At 43.4% G+C, this 21,793-nt stretch overlaps 1 protein-coding gene across 5 annotated transcripts in view; it reads right to left on the bottom strand.

The window, feature by feature from the left end:
- EPN2 (epsin 2) overlaps nucleotides 3,571-21,793 on the bottom strand; it is a 40,824-nt gene continuing 22,601 nt past the window's right edge. For 4 of the 5 annotated variants that reach the window (XM_021412216.1, XM_021412217.1, XM_021412218.1 and 1 more), the window contains 7 exons: nucleotides 17,075-17,199; nucleotides 15,498-15,590; nucleotides 15,078-15,234; nucleotides 11,847-12,020; nucleotides 10,159-10,251; nucleotides 9,067-9,282; nucleotides 3,571-7,573 (listed from right to left, as the gene is read on the bottom strand). In XM_021412216.1, the coding sequence (XP_021267891.1) occupies nucleotides 7,236-7,573; nucleotides 9,067-9,282; nucleotides 10,159-10,251; nucleotides 11,847-12,020; nucleotides 15,078-15,234; nucleotides 15,498-15,590; nucleotides 17,075-17,199 (1,196 nt within the window). In that variant the 3' untranslated portion in view covers nucleotides 3,571-7,235. The remainder of the gene's footprint in view (nucleotides 7,574-9,066; nucleotides 9,283-10,158; nucleotides 10,252-11,846; nucleotides 12,021-15,077; nucleotides 15,235-15,497; nucleotides 15,591-17,074; nucleotides 17,200-21,793) is intronic. The other variant, XM_021412221.1, reaches the window with a different exon arrangement.

Genomic DNA, 21,793 nt, shown 5'->3' with positions numbered 1-21,793 from the left:
AATGAGAGTCTTGCAGACAGATTCAAGCTGACAAGTACTTCCCAGCAGCAGTGCTGGGTACGGAGCAGGAGCCTCCTGAGGTACAGGACAGATAGAAAGTCAAGAGTTTCAGCTCCAACTCTGCCTGGTGATAGCGCTAGCCCCATTTCAGCCCAGCACAAAGCAGCCCCTGATAGACTGCCTGGGCCTGGCAACATCATGCCAGGACTCCCTCCCTCCAGCCCTTTCCCAGCAGTGCCGGTGGATGGCACCGAGCAGCAGAGCCCATGCAGGATGGCTCCGGAGCATCCCTGGAACTCAAGGTTTGCCATGACAAAGTTCATCCTTCGGCCACTGAAGGCAGGGCAAAGGCTGTGCTGCAAGGGTGCAGTAAGAGCAGGAGACTTCCCCAGCTGGATGCAAACATTTTGGGCTCTTGTCCTTCAGCAGGAAGATTAGCAGTAGCATCTAACTGCAGCAGGCTTCTATTTTTATACCTCTATTCAGGTCAAGATATTTAAGTACCCAAATTCACCTGAGAGAATCTCACTACATATAGTGCTAGACTTGCTGATGAAGATATATTAAAAAAAAGAGAGAAAAAATAATAAAATACCACCACCCAACATAATACCAGCTAGTCCGAGGTCTCCCAGGCTATACACCATTACACCAAGTCAAAACCGGTTGCCTTCAGCTTGGCTACGCCTCTTGTCTTCCATTCCTCACCCAAAAAGCCCTTACAGAAAACTGAGACCCCACCAATTTCTACAGGATCCGCATTCCCACCCCTCTGCGACACAAGGAAGGCGTCTCAATTACCCGTGCCAAGGGAAGCCTGCCAGCAGCAGCAGGACATGGGGCTGGACCAAGTTGTGATGGCACCTGCAACAGTTTCAGCACTGCAGCACGTTCACACAGTTTACGCAGCATTTAAAACCATAATATCACACCTGCTCGTGAAGGTTTCCCAGAGCAAGCTGAAGCTATCTAACCGCAGAGCTGGTGGCTATGATGTCCCTGTGAGAAGTCACATCAGGCAGCAACAAGCAGGGAGCTGAGAAAACCAGCTCCACCTCTACTACTGCTTTATTCCAGCCACTTGAAATAGCACTGATTTTTTTTTTTTAACCTGAGGAGGGGAACGCACGTGCTCAACCCGTGGCACAAGCGTTGAGATCAGACCAGTGATGCACCCAGGCTGCTTTGCACAGTGCACTAACAGTGACCTCTCACCTGCTCCCTCTGCCCCAGCATCTCACCTGCAGCCCTATGCACAGGGAGGCCAAGTGCCTGTGCTCTGCACCACAGCTGCTGGCTATGGAGATGTTCAGATGCTTTAAAATGACCTTGCATTTCAACAGCAATGTTTGTTTTGATGCATGCCACAGCCAGTAGTTCTGCCACTGAGCACTTCACCAGCAAACGTGGCTCGCTCACTCAGGAATGAAGGTTGCATCTCTCGGTTGTGTTACACTGGTAGGCTGCCAATCCCCTATTGATCACCACACTGCTGCCAATTAGCCACGCTAATAGGTAATGAGCAGGGAAGTTTAAGGCACCAAATGGAATAGGGAAGCCTTAAGTCTTCAACAATTAGAGAGTATAATCAATTGACAGCAAGACAATAAGAGACAGGACTGCTACCATCACCTATAACACTGGCTCTCGGTTATTTATAACCCTGAGCTCCAAAACCAACTGCTGTCTATAAAAAAATCAATGTTCACTTGTGTCCCAGTTCACAATACAGAGAGGACATTACCTGGAAGGCAGAAAACAGCTACATTTTTTAGAAAGGGGAAGTTTTCAGCATGAGGGAACCACGTAGATCAAGTTTGGTTCTCAGAAAAGTGGATTGCAGGCACTCGCAGAAGTCTTGCCAAAGCCAGAGCACGAGCTGCCTCCAAGCACTTCCCCCCTGGTTCGCTGAAAACAAGGGGAAGAGCAGAGCTTGCACCGCTTGCTACCCGGGACAAACAAGAGGTAGCAGCAACATATGCGATCAGCAGAAATACTTGGCACCGCTGGCAGGGCAGGCCTCTGGACAATTCTTCTTTTCCTCCCCAGAAGCAGGCCAATACCATCCTGCTTCACAGAAGAGGAAGAGGAAGCCTGGGGGCAGGGAGGAGGCAGCCAGCCCAAGGTCAGAGGAAGCACAGGCCTGGCCGCAATCCCTCCCAGCAGCGTTATCAGCTCTGCCCTCCTCCAGCAGTCCCTCTGGCTCGCAACAGGCCGCAGCACTCAGCTCTTTTTTAAGGGTTTTATAAAGACACCACAGAAGTTTGCATTTCCAACCTTTCTGAAATCTTTCCTGTGGCGAGCAGCTTTACTTCAAAAATATAGGCAATTTCAAGAGGCCAGAGTACAACAGAGACAGCACTGCTCACGCAGAAGAGAATGGCCAGAGGAGCAATAATATCACACAGAGAGGAACTGTCCTGCACGGAAGCAGAACATGAGCCACAGAACATCTGTCTGTTCAAATGAGAGCTACAAAATAAAAAAATTAAAAAAAATTAAAAAAGGTATTTTGGCTGTCATCTGTGGCAACAGAAGTTTGACTCTCTTCCTTTCATGCCCCAACACAGAAGCAAAATGAATTCAAGACGTGACCGGAGGCGAACTCGCTCCTCGGGGAAACTGGAGCGTTACGGAAGCAGTGGGTTTGCAAAACACCCACAGCAAGCTGTGTGTGTGCCACAAATCCAAGACGAAATCGCTCACAGACCTGACACTTCTTTCCACGCCTGCCTTGCCACCTGCCAGGTCTCCAGCAGCACCACAGCTTCAGCGCTGGGAATGAAGTATTTGATTGCTCAAGAGTCTGATGGGCAGCAAAGCACAGCTACAGGAAAACCGGGGGGGCTCTGGAGAGACAGCTCTTGAAAGAGCCTGACAGTGAAGTACCTTCCATTTAAACCATCCCAAATTAGAAGCTGAAATCACCTCCCAGCTGCAGGCAAGCTCGCTGCTGCCCAGCGCAGGGCTGCTCCATCAAAGGGGCAGAGCCAAGGCTGCAGGAAGGGCAAGGGCAAACCTTTTGTTTGAAGGCAGAACAGGAGGTGAGGGCTCCAGAAATCAGTTTTGTCACAGTTCCCCCAGCCCTCATTCCACGAGCGACTGGCTTCTAATGTAAAGTTCTCCCCAGACTTCTGGCTCAACATAAATAGTGAAGCCTCTGCAAGGAAAGGAGCTGACCATTCCTCCAAAAATGCTGTTTGAACAGTAATGTGGTTTAAAGAAGCAATTCAGTCACCTGCAACACAACAAGTCTTCATTTTTATTGAGTTAGTACGGTCTCAACTGATTCTGATTTAAGTGGTCTGCAAGAAACCCTCCTTTCTCACAGTAAGAGCAGGCTTGCCCCAGGAGAGCGATGAATTCATCGAAGGAATCACACTGACAACGTACAAGAAGCATTCCTCTCAGTAACCATCAGATTTCTCCTAGAGCCTTGGACTTTTAGCACAAACCTTCACCATCTCAACCAACCCATCAACTTTCTTGAAAACCAAACCAAGCACGGCAGCAACTGCTTGGGAACAGGAGATAAACGCTACGCAGAGTCTCGAAAAAGCAACACGGCTGGAATATAAGCAATACAATTTTAATTCTGACCAGTCACCTACAAACCCCTCGTCTTTCCACTGTTCTGATGGCATTATTAAATATCACATTTGTGACATCGCTCGGGAAAAAAATGACACAAAGATACAGACATTATGATACAATAGTACAAATGATAAATTATTTATACAGTAAATAATGTCAATAGTCAGCACAAATTCATAAAAAGCAGCCGGCTCCCAGTATTATGAAAACAGTTTGGTAAATATTTAAATTGTAACACTTGTAAAGGAAGTGAGTCTTGTGAGATTCTGCTGTGAAAAATAAACCATATATTTCTCCACAATTTGTGCAATATTAATACATACAGTACACATTAGAAACTGTAACAGCAAAAGGGAAGATGGATAACAATAGTTGTCTTAGCTACGGGACTTCAAGAAGACTGTAAACACCACAACCCACCACGGCTTTCCTTCCCTGTCCCCTCAATGTAGTTTAGTTTCTATATAGTATAAAACTGAATAAATAACTGAGCTTCTTTTGGGTTTAAAATTATGCCAAGATTTTTTTTTTTTTTCTTTTTACAAAATAATTAACACTTTATCTTTGGTCAATTTGACCAGTAAGGCTATTTTGGGATACTAACATTTCTTTAAAAAAAAAAAAAAAAATCAAAAGCACTTTTAATATCTGCAGGTGAGTAAAAGAAGGGGGAGAGGGAAACGCATTTGGAGAAACAGGCCAGAGCAGACGCGATCAGACAACAGACATCCCCCGTGCAGGAAGAGCTGGAGGCGGGGAAGGGGGAAGGGTTATTCTGAGGAGCAGTTGAATTATCAGGAAACGGATTCACCCTTCTGGGCACAGCTGAAGCTTCAGCAAGGTGGGGGCAGAAGCCACAGCTCCGGGCTGGGATGTGAGCGGGGCAGACCTGCAGCAGGGCCCCACATGCCCCCCCCCCCACACAACTGCTGCGATACACCTCTCTGTGCAACGGGAAAGCGACACAGCTCCTGCAGCAGTGGCTTGGTGAAAGCAACCATTTGCCATTCAGCAGGTTCATTAAGCCAGGGCTCCCCACCAGACCAGTGTCACATTCGGATCAATTCACGGTGACGATGATCGTGATTCTCAACTACAGATGACTTTATAATTTTAAATACTATCAACCCCATCTGGCCTCGGAATACAGTTACCTAGTGTTAAATGAGAGGATGTGATTAGAACCGCTTGGCTGAATAGATAATGCCCCATCTAACCGTCACAAATGCATTCAAGTGACCGACTAAGGGAAAAACATCAAGTGACCTCAATATCACTGCTGATAAAACTAAACTGGAAAAAATAATGAAAGAGAAATCTCGCCACAGATCAATTGGAAAGCACTCCCCCCCGTCTGCAAGAATCACACCCTTCCTGGTCTAAACTTTTCAATAACTTCAGCAACGACAAAAAAGTAAAGTACTTTTTCCTTATTCTGAAAGGCAACATGAATGTTCTTTGTTTTGTTTTCTTTTTTAAAATGACATACTGGGTGTGGACAGCCATTCTTCTTCCTCCTCTCTAAAAACAGGAGCAGATGAATATTCCGAATCCTACTTGCAAATTCATTAGTATCAAGAGGATAGAACAATCTGCATAGAAACATCCACACATTTAGCATTCCATCTACTAGTAGAGCTACACTGACCTACACAGCTAAACTCTGTGATTGTACCCTAGGTTTGATAGTCTTTCAGCCTCCCTACCCCCAGAAGATACAACCCGGTGCCTCTCATTCCAGCCAGCCCTTCCCTCTGCGGCACGCGGCCCTAGGACCGTCCCACTCAGCATCACCACACCAAGACACGAAACTCTGGCAATCTCTGCCACTTTTTTTTTTTTTTTTCCCTGTCCTTCTAATTAGGGAAAGGCCACCAAGATGCATCAGTTCATTCGGAGATGCCCTCGAGGCACGAGCAAGCACTGGGGCATCCCTTCCACACACACTGCGCACGGCTGCGTGGCTTGCAAAAGCAGAGCTCGGAGCTCTGCCGCCTCTGAGCAGCCAGGTTCGCACCAGACACGGACTGAAACCTGAGCGTGGTTTAGTGCTGATGAGTCCAGACAGGCAAGTTAAAACGTATAGTTCAGCTTCCAGCGAGTAAGAGTGAATGGAACCGGTTATTAACATGGAGCGCACCTTTCGTTAAGAAAAATTAGTCAATACAATTAACGAGCTGTGTTTGTACATTAGAACTTTAAACATCTTAAGAAAGAAAAAAAAAAAATAAACAAAACCAACAGCCTCTCTTCTGATCTTCGTGAAGTCTGTCCATGCTGGTAATCGGAAAACGGGAACAAATCGAGGGAAAGGCGACTTTAGTGTTTGCTCTTTTTAATGTAGTCTTAAATCACGTTATGTTCAAATTCAATTCATCTAAAAATAATTAGTCACGAGAATTTGTTTTGAACTGCATTATGAATACTTCATTTAAAAGTAAAATATTTTAGTGTTAATCTTCCCTTTTAAACTCTCTTTACAGAAACGAAGAGCTAAAACCATAAATAAGAGGGCATTAAAACCATAAAAATGACATTTGCCAATATCTTAATTTTTCAGCCAGACTTGATAAATCTATCAAAACCAGACAGTTAAATAAGAACCACATTATAAAAATTAGCAAAAAAAGGACTATCAGGTAACTCTGCAAACTCAAATATGAAACTGTACTAAACAAAATATGTGCAAAAGTATACAAGAGTAACTGCATATAGCAAGGTTAAGCCTGAATTAGTTTTAAAGCTTGCCACGGTGAAATTGAATTCAAAGTTGTCCCACTGTATTTCTTTTTTTTCTTTCAACTCACATTGTAAGTCAAATAAAAACAAAATACACGTAACTTCCAAACGAAGCTGGTACTGGACAAGCACAGAGCAGGACACTCACTCAGCACGAGTGCAGCATGCCACTCACAGAGAGTTCCTCAGGAGTCCTTAGAGTAGTGTACGAATTCAACACTGCATACAACAGCACACGTTATACTTGACAACTTGCGAATGTTCTCGGGTTTTGTGTCTGCTTTTTCCTTTTGAGACAAGCTTGCTTTCTCGGTCAGACCTCTGATACAAAAGCAGTGCGATTTTGCGTTGCAATGTTTAATGCATAAAAACCAGCCACCTGGGCCCTCCGAATCATTCTCTTCTAAGAGTAAGGACTATGGGTGAACCAACAGTCTAGAACTGTGTACAGTTATGTGCAAAACATTCACTAGCACTCTGAATCTCAGGTCTATCATATTATGGGCATAGGAAGTGACAGATGCAGGTAAATAGTAATTTCAGGATCCAGCACATCATCTGACATCTACAAAACAGCCAACGGAGTTTAAAATGGCAGGTTCTCCCTAGAAAGTGTATTGAAATGATTAACAAAGTAACAAAATGGGCAGAATCTAACTTTGGTGAAAAGTCTGAACATTTCACATAATGCTCAACAAGCCAAAGTAAGGTACCATCTGTAGCAAAGACTAGATTTAGATTAACTGGTAAGTAGAGACAACTCTTCAAAGATCATAACTGTAAACTGCAAATCTACTTCCAAGTCTCTTACACACCATTCAGTTCACACAGGCCACGTTTGTATCGCTGTAAAGACTTCAGCCTGGAAACACTATGAAAAGAAAGTTCCTTTAATTGGGTCTTTATAGGAGAAAAGGGTTAGTTGTATTTGTAGACTGGGACGCTGACGGCGGGATTCCTGTACTGTGAAGAGGTTGGGTCATTGATCCTGCAATGCTCACGTTCATCCCCTGGCCCATCCTTGTTATGGATGCCACAGTGCCCATAGCTGGTATCGGTGCCATTCCCACAGGCACTGGGGCCATGGAAGACAGAGGTATTGGCTCCATGCTTATTGGTGGCACAGCACTGAAAGAAGGACTGGTTCCCATCACAGGACTCGCTCTCATCTGATTTAGAGTGAGTGGCTGAGGCTGATTCACTTGGAAGGGGTTGATTGGAGTTGGTGCTGTAGCTGCACCTAGTTTTGAGAGAAGGGGGAAGAGTGAAGAAGATCGCACCTCCATAAATGCTGAGGTTTTGGAGATCATCTTTTCCAGCAAAGAAAGCACCTTCTATACATGCTCCCAACCCCAAATCACCCAGCGGAGAAACACGTGTAGATGCCACCCAGCAACCTGGTGCACAAACACTGACTGTTTCATTCAGCCCATCTTCACCACAGAATGTTCATTTACTGTTTCCACTTTTGATGACGGTAACAGGACTAACAGGTTCTAAACTCAATAATGTTAAACGTGACTACCTATGACACTATTTAATAAAAAAGCAGCTTAAAATTTGCCTTAAAAAGGCTATTTCTACTCCTTTTCTACAACCTAGCTACTGCAGATCTTCAGGATCTCTTCCAGTTAGCTCCATTTAGAAACGGTACATGTTTCTGGCACTGAGTTTTGACAAGAATTCATAAAGTAAACAAGTTGTTTCCGAAATACAGCGGTGCTAGAAAAAGCAGAGAATGACTTTCCCAGCATTTGAGGTTTTTTGGGCCGCTGCCAATGCTACAAATTCCTTTTACCGTATATGCACAGTGCTATTTGGATGGCCCAGTGACCCCTTATAAACTTTTTGTAGTAACTTGTAATGGCAGATGCAGAGATTTTCTCTGGTTAAGCACTGCCAAGCTCTTCAGAATTGATGCCTTTTGCTTTATTCGAGGAGTTTAACAAACTGTCTTTTTTTTTTATTATTTTTTCCCCTGCCGGAAAAGTGAATAACACAGATATTGAAATACCATTTTAAGTATTTCACCAGACCAGTATCACACAGAAATTTCAGTGCATATGAGTAGCTTTTAAAAGTACATACATCTTCCTAATGTTTACTGCCACCTTCTAAATCCACTCAAAGTAAAGGCTCACTAACAATAGGGATACACCGAGAGTGTATTTTGATCAAAACTGGGTTGCCATGCTAGCCTAAAGACAGCCTAACCAGCAGCCCATCAGAACATACAGCAAAGGATTGGTATTTGGAACCTAGGCTGGAGTCAGAGATACTAATTTGCTTGAGCATCAGAAGGAAAAGGGCTTGCCACAAGAATCTACCACCTAGCACTCTCCCAAGGGATTCTCTGGTGGCTCATGTTCACATCTTACCTGTTCTGACAATCTGTCAGTTTTAGCTCAGATATTTTTAATAACCAAAAGCCTTCCTCCAACTCAGACCCTTCTAAGGGAACACGTGCAAAAGTGGAAGAAAACCTGCTTGAACAAAGCTAGCCCAACAGATCAGCTGCAGGCACAGAGGTAGGAACTCTAGGCTTTCAACAGCAGCACGCCTAGAAACCATGCTGTCCCACCCTCCTGCTCCCAGTCATGATCTGCTGGCTGAAGTAATCGAGAAAAACAAGCCAAAAAATGGCTTACAACAAACCAAATGGGAATGAGTTATGCAGAGTTTTCCTATAGGAAAGATAAAATAAAATAGCTGAAGGAATGTGCAGAAACAGACCTGGTGCCAAGAACGGATTCAGCGAAGTTACAGGTTGCGGTGGCTTAGACACCAGTGAATCCAGGTTCACCAGAGCAGCATTGGGGCCCAAAAAAGACTCGGGGGTTTTCCGAGCTGCGCTCTGTTTGCCTGATGTCATGCTCGAGTGTTGGGAATCAAAGAGATCAGGACTTGTGGTACCGCTATGCTGGGACGGCAAAGTGGAACCTGATTCAGCTGTAACAACACAAGGAGAAAAACAACACTTATCTCATTGATTGCATACTCAAGCAAAGAAAACCCTGAAGTCTCTGACACGGGAAATATTTTAAAATCTAACATTCACGGAGGTCACCTTTAAATGTTCAGGTACACGCAACTCCCTTTTTATGCAAGCAGATACACTTTAAATGTTACTTAGAAGAGTATGAAGAAGCTACAGTAAGACCTGCAGAGCTCTTTGGAATACCCAGCTCAATGTGCCCTTCCTGTAACTATGTTGCAACTAGGAATTTCCAAGAAAAAAAAACACTCAAAAGCTTCCGCTTCGCCCTTGCAGCATCCCACTGCTGTACCCATCCTAACCAGATGTCACTCAGGTTTTCTCTTTGTGTTGAAGAAGCCCAGCCTAGCTTTGACTCAGTCACCAGCTTTTCAGCCAGAATCTTCCTTAAAGTACGCATTATCCAAGCACTGGTATGCTAAGGTCTGGCAGTTTTTACTTAGTAACTATCAAATAAAAAAAACCTAAAAAAAAATTCATTCATGTAAGTGCATTTCCTCCTTTTCCTACCACCATCACACATTGTGACTTAAGTATCTGAGAAACGTAGTCCACACTGTTCTGTTTGATTCTCTAAGCATATAAGCCACATTCCAAACACATGCTGGACGTCATGAATACAGAAGCCAAACAAACTTCTAGGCTAACCCAGCAAAAGGTTGCAGAGTAAAGTCAACAAGCCATTACACATGCATCATCACCAGCTTTAATCTTTGCTTCCATGAAAGGCAATGGGGTTATGCTTCTTTACATAAAATTCAACAAGAACAAACACAGTTGTCGTAGAGACTATACCCAAATTGTCTGAGTGCTAAGAATTGGATCCATACCTGGCTTTTTGGAAGTTCGAAGCGTGTCAAATTCAGAAAAATCATCTTTAGCTGTACCATTCAAATTACTGAAGAGGTCAAAAGATGTACTGCCTGTTCAAAACAACAAGAGAGCCCTGTCATTAGTAGATCTTGGATTGCATCACACATCTGATCCTACCGAAAGCAATTTCTAACCCACTCTTGTTAGCAGGAAGCCACTCTGTCGGGTCCCAGGGCAGCAGTTCAGAGCAGCCAGAGGGCTCCTACACTTAGGAAGGATCAAGGAGAAGGACAACGGCAGAGAATTCTCCTCACACTATCAGCTGAATGATTCATAGCAATGTGCTTTCAATCACAGTGTAAGGCACACCTTAGCATGCTGGGTTTTTATTGAATGTCTGCACTGAGAGAGAGGCCCAGGCAGGCAAAGATTGCTGTGGAAGAACAGCAACAATTTTACAGCCTGAACTATGGAGTGTGTTAATCATCCCTCAAGTAAAATACACTTCTGAGTGTGCTTCTAAACACCAATGTAGTGTCACTATAACTTAAGATTTGACTTAAAAGGAGGAGGAATGCAATAGAAAAGGTTATCTATACCACCTAGAGATGGTAAGGCCCTGTTAGCTGAAACACTAAAACTTGGCCACAGCATGCAACAAATGAAAACAAAACATCTTCAAAATGTGGACACACCCTTGCCTCAAAATGGGGAATAAAAGCCACACCTAAGCGAACAGCAATCACAGTACTGAAAAGCTTTGACATTTGCTTTTTTTTTGCAATCACCAAAATATTTTTTTAATTTTTTTTAAGTTAGCTTTAACATTCAGCGTATTTCAAGCAAACAAGGGTACAGATTCTTAGCTCCGTAAAAAGAAAAAAAACCAAAGAGAACAAGCAAAGATTCTATATAATAATAACAAAAAGAATGATCACCACAGCTAAACAATCCCATAATGATCCACTTATATTCCTTTGCCAAGGCAAAAGTATGTGAGACAACTTTTCACAATATCCGCTTTGTGACTCCTTTGTTTTTTAAGTACTGGGATGAATGACTGGCAGAAAATGCATTTAGGATGTATTTAGCCATGGTGCCAATATGGAAATTCCAGGTACTAAGACTCATCAAGGCTGCATTAGTTACAGAGCGAGAACAGACAATTATATCAGCACCTTCTTGATCTTGCTGCCCAACAGTTTAGGAGCAGATTTGACACCCTCAGTCTGAAGTAACAAACCTTCATTTACGCCTCTAAAAATCTCAGTGTGTGGAGCTGCTTAACCTGTCAATCCATGTCTGCAGAGACATCCATCTGCACAGCTATTTATCATGATGAAAGGTAAAATTATAGCAACATTCATTTCCAGAAATTAAGCCCTTGCCTAATTAAAAATAAAACTCATTTAAAAATGCAACGGCAGCAGCAGTCATAACAGCTCAGCATGCATCCACACATACTAATGGGAGAATGCAAGAAAGCTCCAAGGAAGCAGCAGAACAAACTCAGAGCTCCAAGTTAATCATATCTGAAGTTCTTTTTGCTGCTAGCTATAGCAACTCCCATTTATTTTACAGAACAATGCTGCAAATTGTTCGGCAAATCATTTGTTTTAATTAAGCAATACAAGAAAAACCAAACTCATTCAGATTTCACGTTTTTACGCCAATGAAACACGCACGGAATAAGACAGTTTCTCACCAGAAGTAGAGAGGGGTTTGTTTGCGGGTGCTGGTCCCCAAGGATCCACCGAAGATTTTGCTGCAGTAGAAGATGGCTGAGCAGGAGCCCATGGGTCAACATTTTTGGACAGAGACTGAGTTGCAGATCCTGCTGGTGCTGCCCATGGGTCAACGGAAGCAGCTGGTTTGGCACCTGCAAAAGAAGCCAGCAGCAACACAAGTCAGTGCAGGCTCTCTTTGGAAAGCCTTCCTAGGAGATTAAACTCTCATTTATGAGCCTTTATTGCCTACTAATGCTAAACACAAAGAGGTGAAGCAATTCAGTATTAGGAACACCATTAAAGTCTCAGCATCTATGTTACACACGCAGAAGAAACAAGCAAACTGTGAATCCTGTGGGAGACAGATGAATAATATAATACTAAGCTCCCATGTGAAACTGAATTTTAAAAGATCTGCAGTTCCAACAAGAAAACAAGCATGCTTTTGCTGCAGAACTTGCCATCTCAGAGAATATCTGACTTGCAGCAATCTACAACACAGGGGATACTTACGAACTCATCCACAGAAGGTTTCTAAAAAGCCTTTGCATAAGATTCGAAATACAGAACATCAAGACCTGAACAAAAATCTACAAAATGCAGACAGCACAGTTGTCAAATTCTTTTCCACAAAACTTTTACTTTATGAAAATATAATCGGCTTCCCCAGCTGGTTGCGCTTTCTTGTATCCTCATTTGTAAGCACGTCTCCTGACACAAATCTAAGATGTCCCTTTCCAAGTTACTAATTTTTAACCCTATGCCTGTATGTTCAGCATTCCATTTTTTACTGGAAGATAGTAACAATTCTTCACTCCAGTAACTTCAGATCACAACCTGTTCACAAATCACCAGGCTCTGCTCAGTCTTAGGGCTTTTTCTTGTGAAAAATGATAGATTAAGACCACAAGGGGAAAAGGAAACAGACTTGTCTCACTGTATGTCATTTCCTGCCAGTTTCTTCTTCCTTTCCACCCTACTAATTGATTACTCTTCAGTGTAGGTAACCTCTTCTTCCTTCCTCCACTATATAATGCTATTTGGGCTTATCAAACCCCAGGACCACACATGAAATCCCTTCCAAATTTGCAGTGGGCCAGGGCCCTACTGGAAGACATCACTCGTGCTTTGTTCTTATGGTGCCCATCCTCTCTGCCTGCCCTGCAGGAAAGCAAACCTACTGCTTTAAATACACTTCTTGTGCCACTCTAAGGTGACCAAACCAGATAGTAGATGCATACTCATTTCCGTTCCCAATGAAATTCGGACATGATTTAATTAATTAAACAAGGGTTAATTACTGCAAACAACTGTATGATCTAAGAGAAGAACAGAATTACCCATGCAGTAAACAGCTGATGTCTTAAAGCACCCTGTGGGTTTCAAATCACAAATGAACACTGCTTTACATTTTAAAAGTGCATACAACCCCCTGCCCTTTGCATCACAATTCTGTGCTACACACACAGTACAAAACCCAATTTGCAACATTGGTCTTTGTTTCATCAACACGTGGCACGGTCTTGCTGCAGCTTCACATCAGGAAATGCTCCAAATAAATCTAACTATTCCCACTCCAGTACTTAGATTTCCTTTATCTGCCCTCAGTGCTGAGTTACAAGCAATGCCACACAAGAAATGCTAATGACAGAGCTTCCCATAAACGGAAGCTTTCAAAAAAGTCTCTTCCTTCATAAAGAGAGCTTACAAAATGAGAGCACTCAGGAAGATACCTTCCCTTAGCTTCCATTATCTCTGCTGAAATGCTAAAGCACAAGCAGGATTTGAGAAACAGTGTTTAATGAGTCACTCTTTTATTAGTAGTCAAATTCATAAATCTCACATCTCCACGACTGCCCTTGGGAGCCAAGCAACCAGCAAGCTGGAACAAGGGGTTGTTATATGGCGTTAATAAAGTCGGGAGCCACTGAGAGGAAACACTACAGCTGCGACTGATGCAAGGAAAATCTTGTCAGAGGGTGATATATTGAGTACAAGATTGGAGGGAGGTGGGTTCTCTTTGTTTTTTAATCATGCCAAATTAAACTGAATTTCCATTACATTAGGGCCCAAAATTTGTTCTAGTTTTGCACTTGCCATTTTTCCACCAAAGGAGTCACAAATTGTACTTTAACAATGAGCTGCAGTTCTCCTAGCAGCTATGTGGGTGCCTTTAATGCCGCCATGAGAAAAAAAAACAAACAAATGCACTTCAGTCTTAAACTTCAAAATTGCCATCCTGACTGCAGAGGGAAGCATGCTGACTACCAACACAAGCAACTTTGCAGCATGTTATAGCAGAGGTCCTGGAAATAGCATTCTGAAGCAGAACTGACAGAACTAAGCTGATAGTCTTCAGGAAGAACGGTCCTCCTGCACAAGAACATGCTGGATTGTTCCTCCTCCAAAAAATAGATCCAACTGGGATTCCACAGACAGTGAGAGTTTAACATCTGCTGTAAGGAACCATCAGCTTTCCAAAGCAAAGGAGTAACTCCTTGGACAGACTGCAGAGGCAGCATAACAAGCGCATACACAAGCAAACATGCAAAAACTGGAATTACTGCCCTTTAACATGAGAAGCACTGGATCTTTCCCTTCAGAAAGAAGTTCCACGAATTTAGTGTCAAAAGCTTGTGAAACTCTGAGACTATGCAAGAGAGTCACTTCAGTTTTTCTTTAGTAAAATAAATACATAAATTCAAACAGTTTAGTCCACTTCATTCTGATGGTATACACATCCCATTTCCCTAGGAGCAAGACTTGGCAATTCAGAGCTACAGCATTCCCAGCCAGAGCATCCTGCTTAAGTACTGCACTACATTAAATGCTGGCAAGAGTCTACATCCATGACACTGGACACAACTAGCAGCCAAAGCATGAGCATCTCCCCAGGATGAGACGAGTTGTTTTTGCTGCGCAAAGGGAAGACAAAAGCTTCACTCTTCTCCCCTTTCTTAGGATTCAAAATGCGCACACAAAATCTCAGCTGCCTAAAAAAGATGGGAAGGATTGCAACTTCCATTTGTTTCTGCTTGAAAGTGAGTTAGAGGAACGTTCATTCTGGAGTCCAGGAAACAATCAAAATGGATTAATCCACTGCTGTTATCGAACATGACACTGTGCGCTGCAATTGAGAAACCTGCAACAGTTCAACATTAAAAAGCAAGCAATTTTAAGATATTCTTTCTGGCAGAGTTCATTCTTACCAAATGATTGCCATGGGTCAGAGGCAGTAGCTGCAACTGTGGATCCTCCCCAGGGATCGGTTTGGTTTGCAGCAGCAGGAGGTCCCCAGGGCTCTGTTTTCTGTGGGGCCGGCGCCGATGAGGGCAGGGCATCCATTAGGTCCAAAAGAGTTGTATGCTGAGGGCAGGAACAATCTGAGCTTTAATCAAGAGCGTTACCGACCTGAAGTACAAACCCATGAGCGAAGAAGCAATTTTTTTTTCTCCTTTTACACACCTGCATTGACTAGTACTTTGAAATTTAACCCGCATGGAAGAAGTTTTAAGCTATACAACAAAGCAATCCCAAAAGCATAAAAATGCTCAGTATTAAGCTATTTCGTGTTACTGTATTTCAGCTTTTGGCAGCGTAACCAGGAATTTCTTAGTTGAAGGCACTACCTCCTTCTTTTTGGGAATTTTAATTGTGTCTCTGCGACTCTCCTCCAGAGCCATCTGTAATCTCAGATCATCTCCGCGTCTGAGGCGCTCCTCCTGCAAAGGAAATCAACACTGTTGATATAGACCATGAGCCTAGACTGCGCTGCCTGCTCCCTCCGGCGTGCGACCCCGCTGCCAGGACAGCCCGCGCGGCACCACCGGCCTCACTGCCTGCACCTCGTCTGCAACCCAGCGGGAGAACAGAGCTCCTGTGACTCACACCTCGCTCAGAGGTCAGGAGCAACCTGACCCCCACGCCAGCAGCGTAACTGCCGTCATTACAACGTCCGTATTGCTGGTTGAAATTTCCCCCCGTGTTGTTTTACTCCTAGTGGGAAAGCTAGAAATGGAACGTTCTGCACAGAGCTTGAGTTACGATGCTAGAAACACCTCTGAATTTAAAGACAAAGTGAATGCCCCTTCTTTTTCGTCACTGTTTTTGCACGTTCAGATCAACACTGAAGGATGTAGTGATTTAAAGTCTACTTCTGCTGGCTTTTGTCAGCATCTCTCTGCAGCTGATGCAACTGATACATCTACAAAGAAAACCAAGTGGATCAATCTAGCCAATTCCACGCGTATTTTGTAGGTTTTTAACATCTACCAACTACCAAAGTTTGTGGTAGATTCAACTACTGCAAGTATTTTTGCTTTCACTCGGTCTTTCAGAAGCTGACTGACTCCCCAGCTGAAATCTCCCTCACAGCTTTTTAATCTATTTCAACTGAGGTATTCTGATTCTTACTTTCTTTAACTTCATTGCTTAATAATGACAAAGTTTACAGGGTGATAGCTTCCCTTTCAAAACACAGAGATCCTGATGTGAACATACAGCAGTATCCTACGCTCGTTTGAGGAAGCCTTTAAAAATGTTATGGACACTCAGCATGGCAGATGTGAATTTCCACTCAGAGCTGAGATTCAACAGCTTTGTTCTATATTAACATGCAGTAAACTCTACCCACAATTATCGCATTTACTCCAAATTCAGAACAAACCTCTTAAGCATTAAGATAGTAACATAACAAGAGTGATAGTTTACAAGCTACATTATTTTAGAACAAGTTATTTATATATTCCTCATTGTGTTAGATCACCCTTCTGTTCCAGACAGATCTTACCGAATTAACAGATCATTCAAAATTGCATTACAATCAGAATTCACTGGCATTTCATATGCTGGCCCCATTAAATGAAGGCTTTCAGGACTAGTCATGTTTTCAGTTCTTCCTAACTGAAAACACCTTCAGCAGTGTGATGATTAACATCTTCCCACACAACAAAGTCTTCTTGCAAAGCGACTGCCATCTTCCACTAGTCTCAACAGCACGAAGGCCATAGCTACTTTAAAAAAGAGATTTAAAAGAACAATAAGCAAACAAAAAGAATGAAAGAGCAACATCTTCCAAAATGGCCTTTTTTTTTTTTTTTTTTTTTTTTTTCTCTCCAGCTATTCCACCTGGAGCAAAGCCAAGCTGCCATTGCAAAGAGAGGCATGTAGTTGTAACTATAAAAGCATGAACATGTGGGAAACCTACACGGGCACTGACCTGCTCCGCCACCTCCCGGCTCATGGCCAACGCCAACTGCAGCTGCAGCTCCTCTTCCCCACTGGTCTGGGGCCGGGCCTGCTCCAGCTCGGAGGAAACTCGAGGGGACGTTGCTGTTGGAGGACAAAGCAGCAAATTTTATGTGCTAAATACTAAAAAGGTGGAAGAGGTCTGATGCCTTCTCTCCATATCACCCCATGTTCGTACACCATTCTTCAGGGTCCAAGGGTGGTAGCACTGCAGGCAGCGCCAAGCTGTGGGGGGGACAGGGCTGCTTCCAGCACTGAGCCCTCAGCACTCGGCCGATGGCCAGAGAAATTGAGAAGGGAGAAATCCACAAGGCAGTTCAGTTGCTTTAAAAGAAAAATGTTGCTGGGAAACAAAGGCTTTTTGTGTCAGTGAGACTGCAGGATCACATCAGCAAGCTGACCGCAAGGAAGGCTGAGACCCTCAGCACTGCAAAGCTTTGGGGGGACAGTCACTAACAGGAGGTACAAAACAGATTATTCGAGGGCCACTTGTTGGTATTTCTTGCATCTTCTGATATCAGTAAGAATTTGCTGGGAGTTGGCCAACATCAGGGTAAAGCTGGATGCCACCCACTTTTCTGTAAAATAATACGGTCTTAAATGGGACAGATAAAGAACTATTCTTAACTGCTAAGCAGCAGGCTCCGAGACAAACAAACCAGCCATTCAGTCTCAAAATTTACAAAAATACTTTATCATTCTCTGCTCAAAAAAAAAAAAGTGTCTTATATAGGTCAGGGGGTACTGTTTATTTCCTCTTGTTGGCCAGTCTGCCCTTGGGTGAAGGCTGTTAGCTAACAACTAAGGGGTAAGCCCACCCCATCCCCAAAAAACCATCAGGCTTGGCAGCTAAAACAGAGAATTTCTCAATATATAAACTATCTTGGGCTGATGTTTTCACGTCAGTAGCATGCAGAACCCCATCCCAACGGGACAGCTCTAACACGTTTATCGCTATACAGTAATTAAACAACTTGCATATTCACTCAGATAATTTTCTAGCACAAAGATTATTTAAACTGAAATTTTATCTCATTTTAGCAGGGACGTTTGTATTTAATGGCTGGAATGGTGATTGTAATTTTGCAAAATATACGTTCATATTCAACAAACCAGAACTGTATTTTTAAGCTAGGATGTCAAGCTCAGAAATTAGGTTCCTTCTCAACAGGTTAGCTGGGTAAATCAAAATGAAATTGCCAGACTAATTTTAAAACCACTTTTTCAGCCACTACTTTAATCCTTTCAACATTCCCCCTAAGCTTTAGACCACGACAACACCAAGTAACAAGTGCCCACTCCTGTCTCACCCTTTGGCCATCAAGGAAGCTGCACTCAGAGTCCATCCCACCCCATCCTGCTTCTGAAGGGAAAAACTGATCACCAAAAACTCAATTCCTCCAAGCTGTTCTGGTCCTGCAGCTTCCAAGCCAAGCAGACGAGCTCCCTGGTGAAGGTGTTACTCATACTTCAATTCTATCACTTTTCAAACTCATATAAAGTATCTAAATTTAGTCAGCTTCGCAAGCCCATTTTGCTGAGCAGTCACAAACAGGCTCTCCTATATGTTATTTGGAATATTACAGATCTCAAGTAGGAAAAAAATGGGCATTAGAGAACAGGATATCTGACAGCACGGAAAAGGATGGCCTCAAAACATCTGCAAAGTCTGAATATTCTCAGAAACAAAAATGAAGAGAAATAAAAACAGAAGAGGATAAAACTCAACAGGAGGTAACCGAAGGTAGCACAAGACTGAAGAACTGAGGACTTTCCATGTTTGTTTTACTTAATCAAGAGGAAAAGCAGTGGGTACCCTGCATGGCCGATGCTAAATGGGATGGTGCTGTTAGAGAGAGGTCATTGCAAGAAGCAGCCCTGGGCTCAGAGCAGCTGTGGAGGAGCGGGCACCAAAACCACCTATCCCCAAGGAAGGTTCCCAACACTCTTTCAACAAGTGGCCATAAAACCAACTTAAGGGAAAATTATGTAGGAAATACGTAACAAAAATTAGGAACAAAATGTAGGAAAATAGGGGAAAATGTGAAGATAATGCTAAGAAACAGTGGCACCTGAGAGAGACAAACCAGCATATAAAAATCTGATGCCTGAGAAGGAAAGAATAGAAACGGGATGATATGGGAAAAGAAAAAGATGTTGGTGACAATCTTCTGCAAACTGGAGGCGTCACTGTGAAGTGATGGGGGTACACAGAACTTTGTTTAGTGCCAAACCACCCGCTAACCAGCAGCCTCGAGCTTAACGCAGCTGTCAGCAGCATTAGCACCGCTGCAAAGCATTACCCAGAAGTAATCTAACATACCAAATGCAATTCCTGTCGTACAAATCCTAGACTGATGGTTTCGTAACAGAATGCTGCAAAGATGCTTCCCCTCTGAGCACAGGGAATATTTTATATGTTTATCTTTGCAAAAAGATTGAGCAGATTACAGTTGCTAAACACATTGTGTTTGCCAATACTATGGAGTGCAAAAAGCCATTTAAGATCAAGGGGCAAGAAGTAACGATATAAAATCACCAGAAATAAACCTGAGATACAGATGGAATTGGGTCACCTCCAAGAAGCAGTTTTCCAGCAGGAATTACAGCAAGGGAGATTCTTAACTGATTTCAAAGCTGAGTGGGACACAGCACAGCCACTGGAAGCAGATGGCAGCTGGAGCAGGTCAGGAAGGTGCCTTTGGCTTCTGTAACCGCAGCGCTGGGGGAGAAGGTGGTTTCCTGGGCACTCTGCACAGGAGTTTTTCATCTCTGCTGACATAATTACATTCCACAACAACTAAGCAGCTGATGGTAGAATGACTTTACAAGCGTATGAAATGGATTCCTTAAGTCAACAAACTCTTCCCTGGGCCTCACGTCATAAAATAAGCCCATCAGTAGAACACTGCCATTTTACGTTAAAATGTGTGCAGCACTTGTAAAGCCATCCACATTAAACAGCAGACAACGTGGGGTTCTTCTGAAAAAAGGATTAAAGGACATTGAGCACACTGCTCCTGGCAGTCATCTGGCATGTTTCATCCAGCAGCATCACTTCTCAAGTTGCTCGGCACCACAAATTGCCTTTCGGGGCCCACCACGTCCTGCTTTCACGTTTTCCTCGCAAGGAGCTGGAATAAAGGTGATTGCCTCAGTGACAGTATCACTGCCACACAAAGACTCCCTTATCCCCCAGCACATGACAGTTAACTCAGATGTTTATGTAAGATGGGACTCAATAGATGGATTCTGACCCACTAAGTCCCACGGTGGGGCTGCTGGGAGAATTTGGAGGTCTGGGCTCCTCTCAGCCGCTCCGCAGCAGCTACCAGGGGGACGCAGCATGGGGAAGTCATCTCCAGCCGCAGTTAATCGCTAAAGCAGGATTCTGCTGCTCCATCTCTCTCCAGCACAGGCTGTGACATCTTTTGTACGTATTTACTGGAAATTTACTCCATTTTAGCTACATTAAAAGCCCTCTGGAGATGCCTGCAGGTTTGGTTAAGTAATGAGTTAAAATATATGCACAGTACACAGCTAGAAAGCAGAGCCCCTGCCTACATTAGTGATAAAATCAGTCCCTGCATAAAAATGACACTGTGTATCTTCATCCAGAAGCGTGTGCCTGGTTGTTGGTTTTTCAATGCCACTCTGCATCAAGTGAAGAAGCCCCACACTGCCCTGAAAAAAGAGAGCTTCACCCCTCAAATTATGAAATGCCATGTACAAACTGCTTGTCTGGGGGGGGGGGGGACGACTGTGCCAGCCAGATTCCCATGGAAAACTGAAGAGATCTTTCAAATACAAGACAGGAATTAACAGCATCTACTGATGAGGCAAGGGGGAGCTGGTCAGCCTTACAGCATGATTTCCACCTGTACTGAAGGAGACAGAGCACTTTGAAATTTCATTTAACGCTGGACAAATCCTTAACGTTTATTTTACAGAGCATTTTTTTTTTTCTCTCGGATGATCACCACACTCATCTTAACAGAATAAATTAACTGTATTGATTTAGATGAGCTCGGTACAGAAGCTTGGTTATACCCATGCCACCTCCCACCTTCACTCAGAGCATCAAGAAAACTCAAGGACGATGAGAGGATGAAATCAAGTTGTCAAGTGACGCCCAGCAGAACACACACAGGAGCATACTAGTCTTACTGCAACACCTCAAACTACAGACATTATCCCTACAGCTCAGCCAGATTCCTTCCTGGATGCTATGCCAGATGTTCCTTGATTCAGCAGAGATGTATTCCAACCTGCAAGGCTGCAGAATGGACTGTAAGGAAACTGACAACAGAGCATTCTGAATGTTGTCATTTCACACCTGAATTAGTAACTTCTGAAATATTTTCTGCTCCAAAGAAAAAGAGAGACAAAAGCTGAAACAGCTGAGTGAACACAAACTTGCTGATGCTTCGCAAACCTGCTTCTGAAGAATGAGTCAGCCTAATGTGAATAATTGCTGGAGATATTAAAACACATCATTTCAGGTAAGAAGATATCTTTATACACAAGGTTAGCAGACTTGGCATCTCACGGGATCTGTAAAAGCCCTTTTCAGTCCATCTTCCATCACTCCTGTATCAATCAGGCCAGCTGTGTAATGAATCTGATTTCCCAGCCAAGCAGCCTACCTCCGGGCAGAACGCTCCCGTGAAATCAGGTC

Source organism: Numida meleagris, chromosome 13 (assembly GCF_002078875.1).
Source record: "Numida meleagris isolate 19003 breed g44 Domestic line chromosome 13, NumMel1.0, whole genome shotgun sequence".
NCBI lineage: Eukaryota > Metazoa > Chordata > Aves > Galliformes > Numididae > Numida > Numida meleagris.
This window is presented reverse-complemented; position numbering and strand designations above follow the sequence as displayed.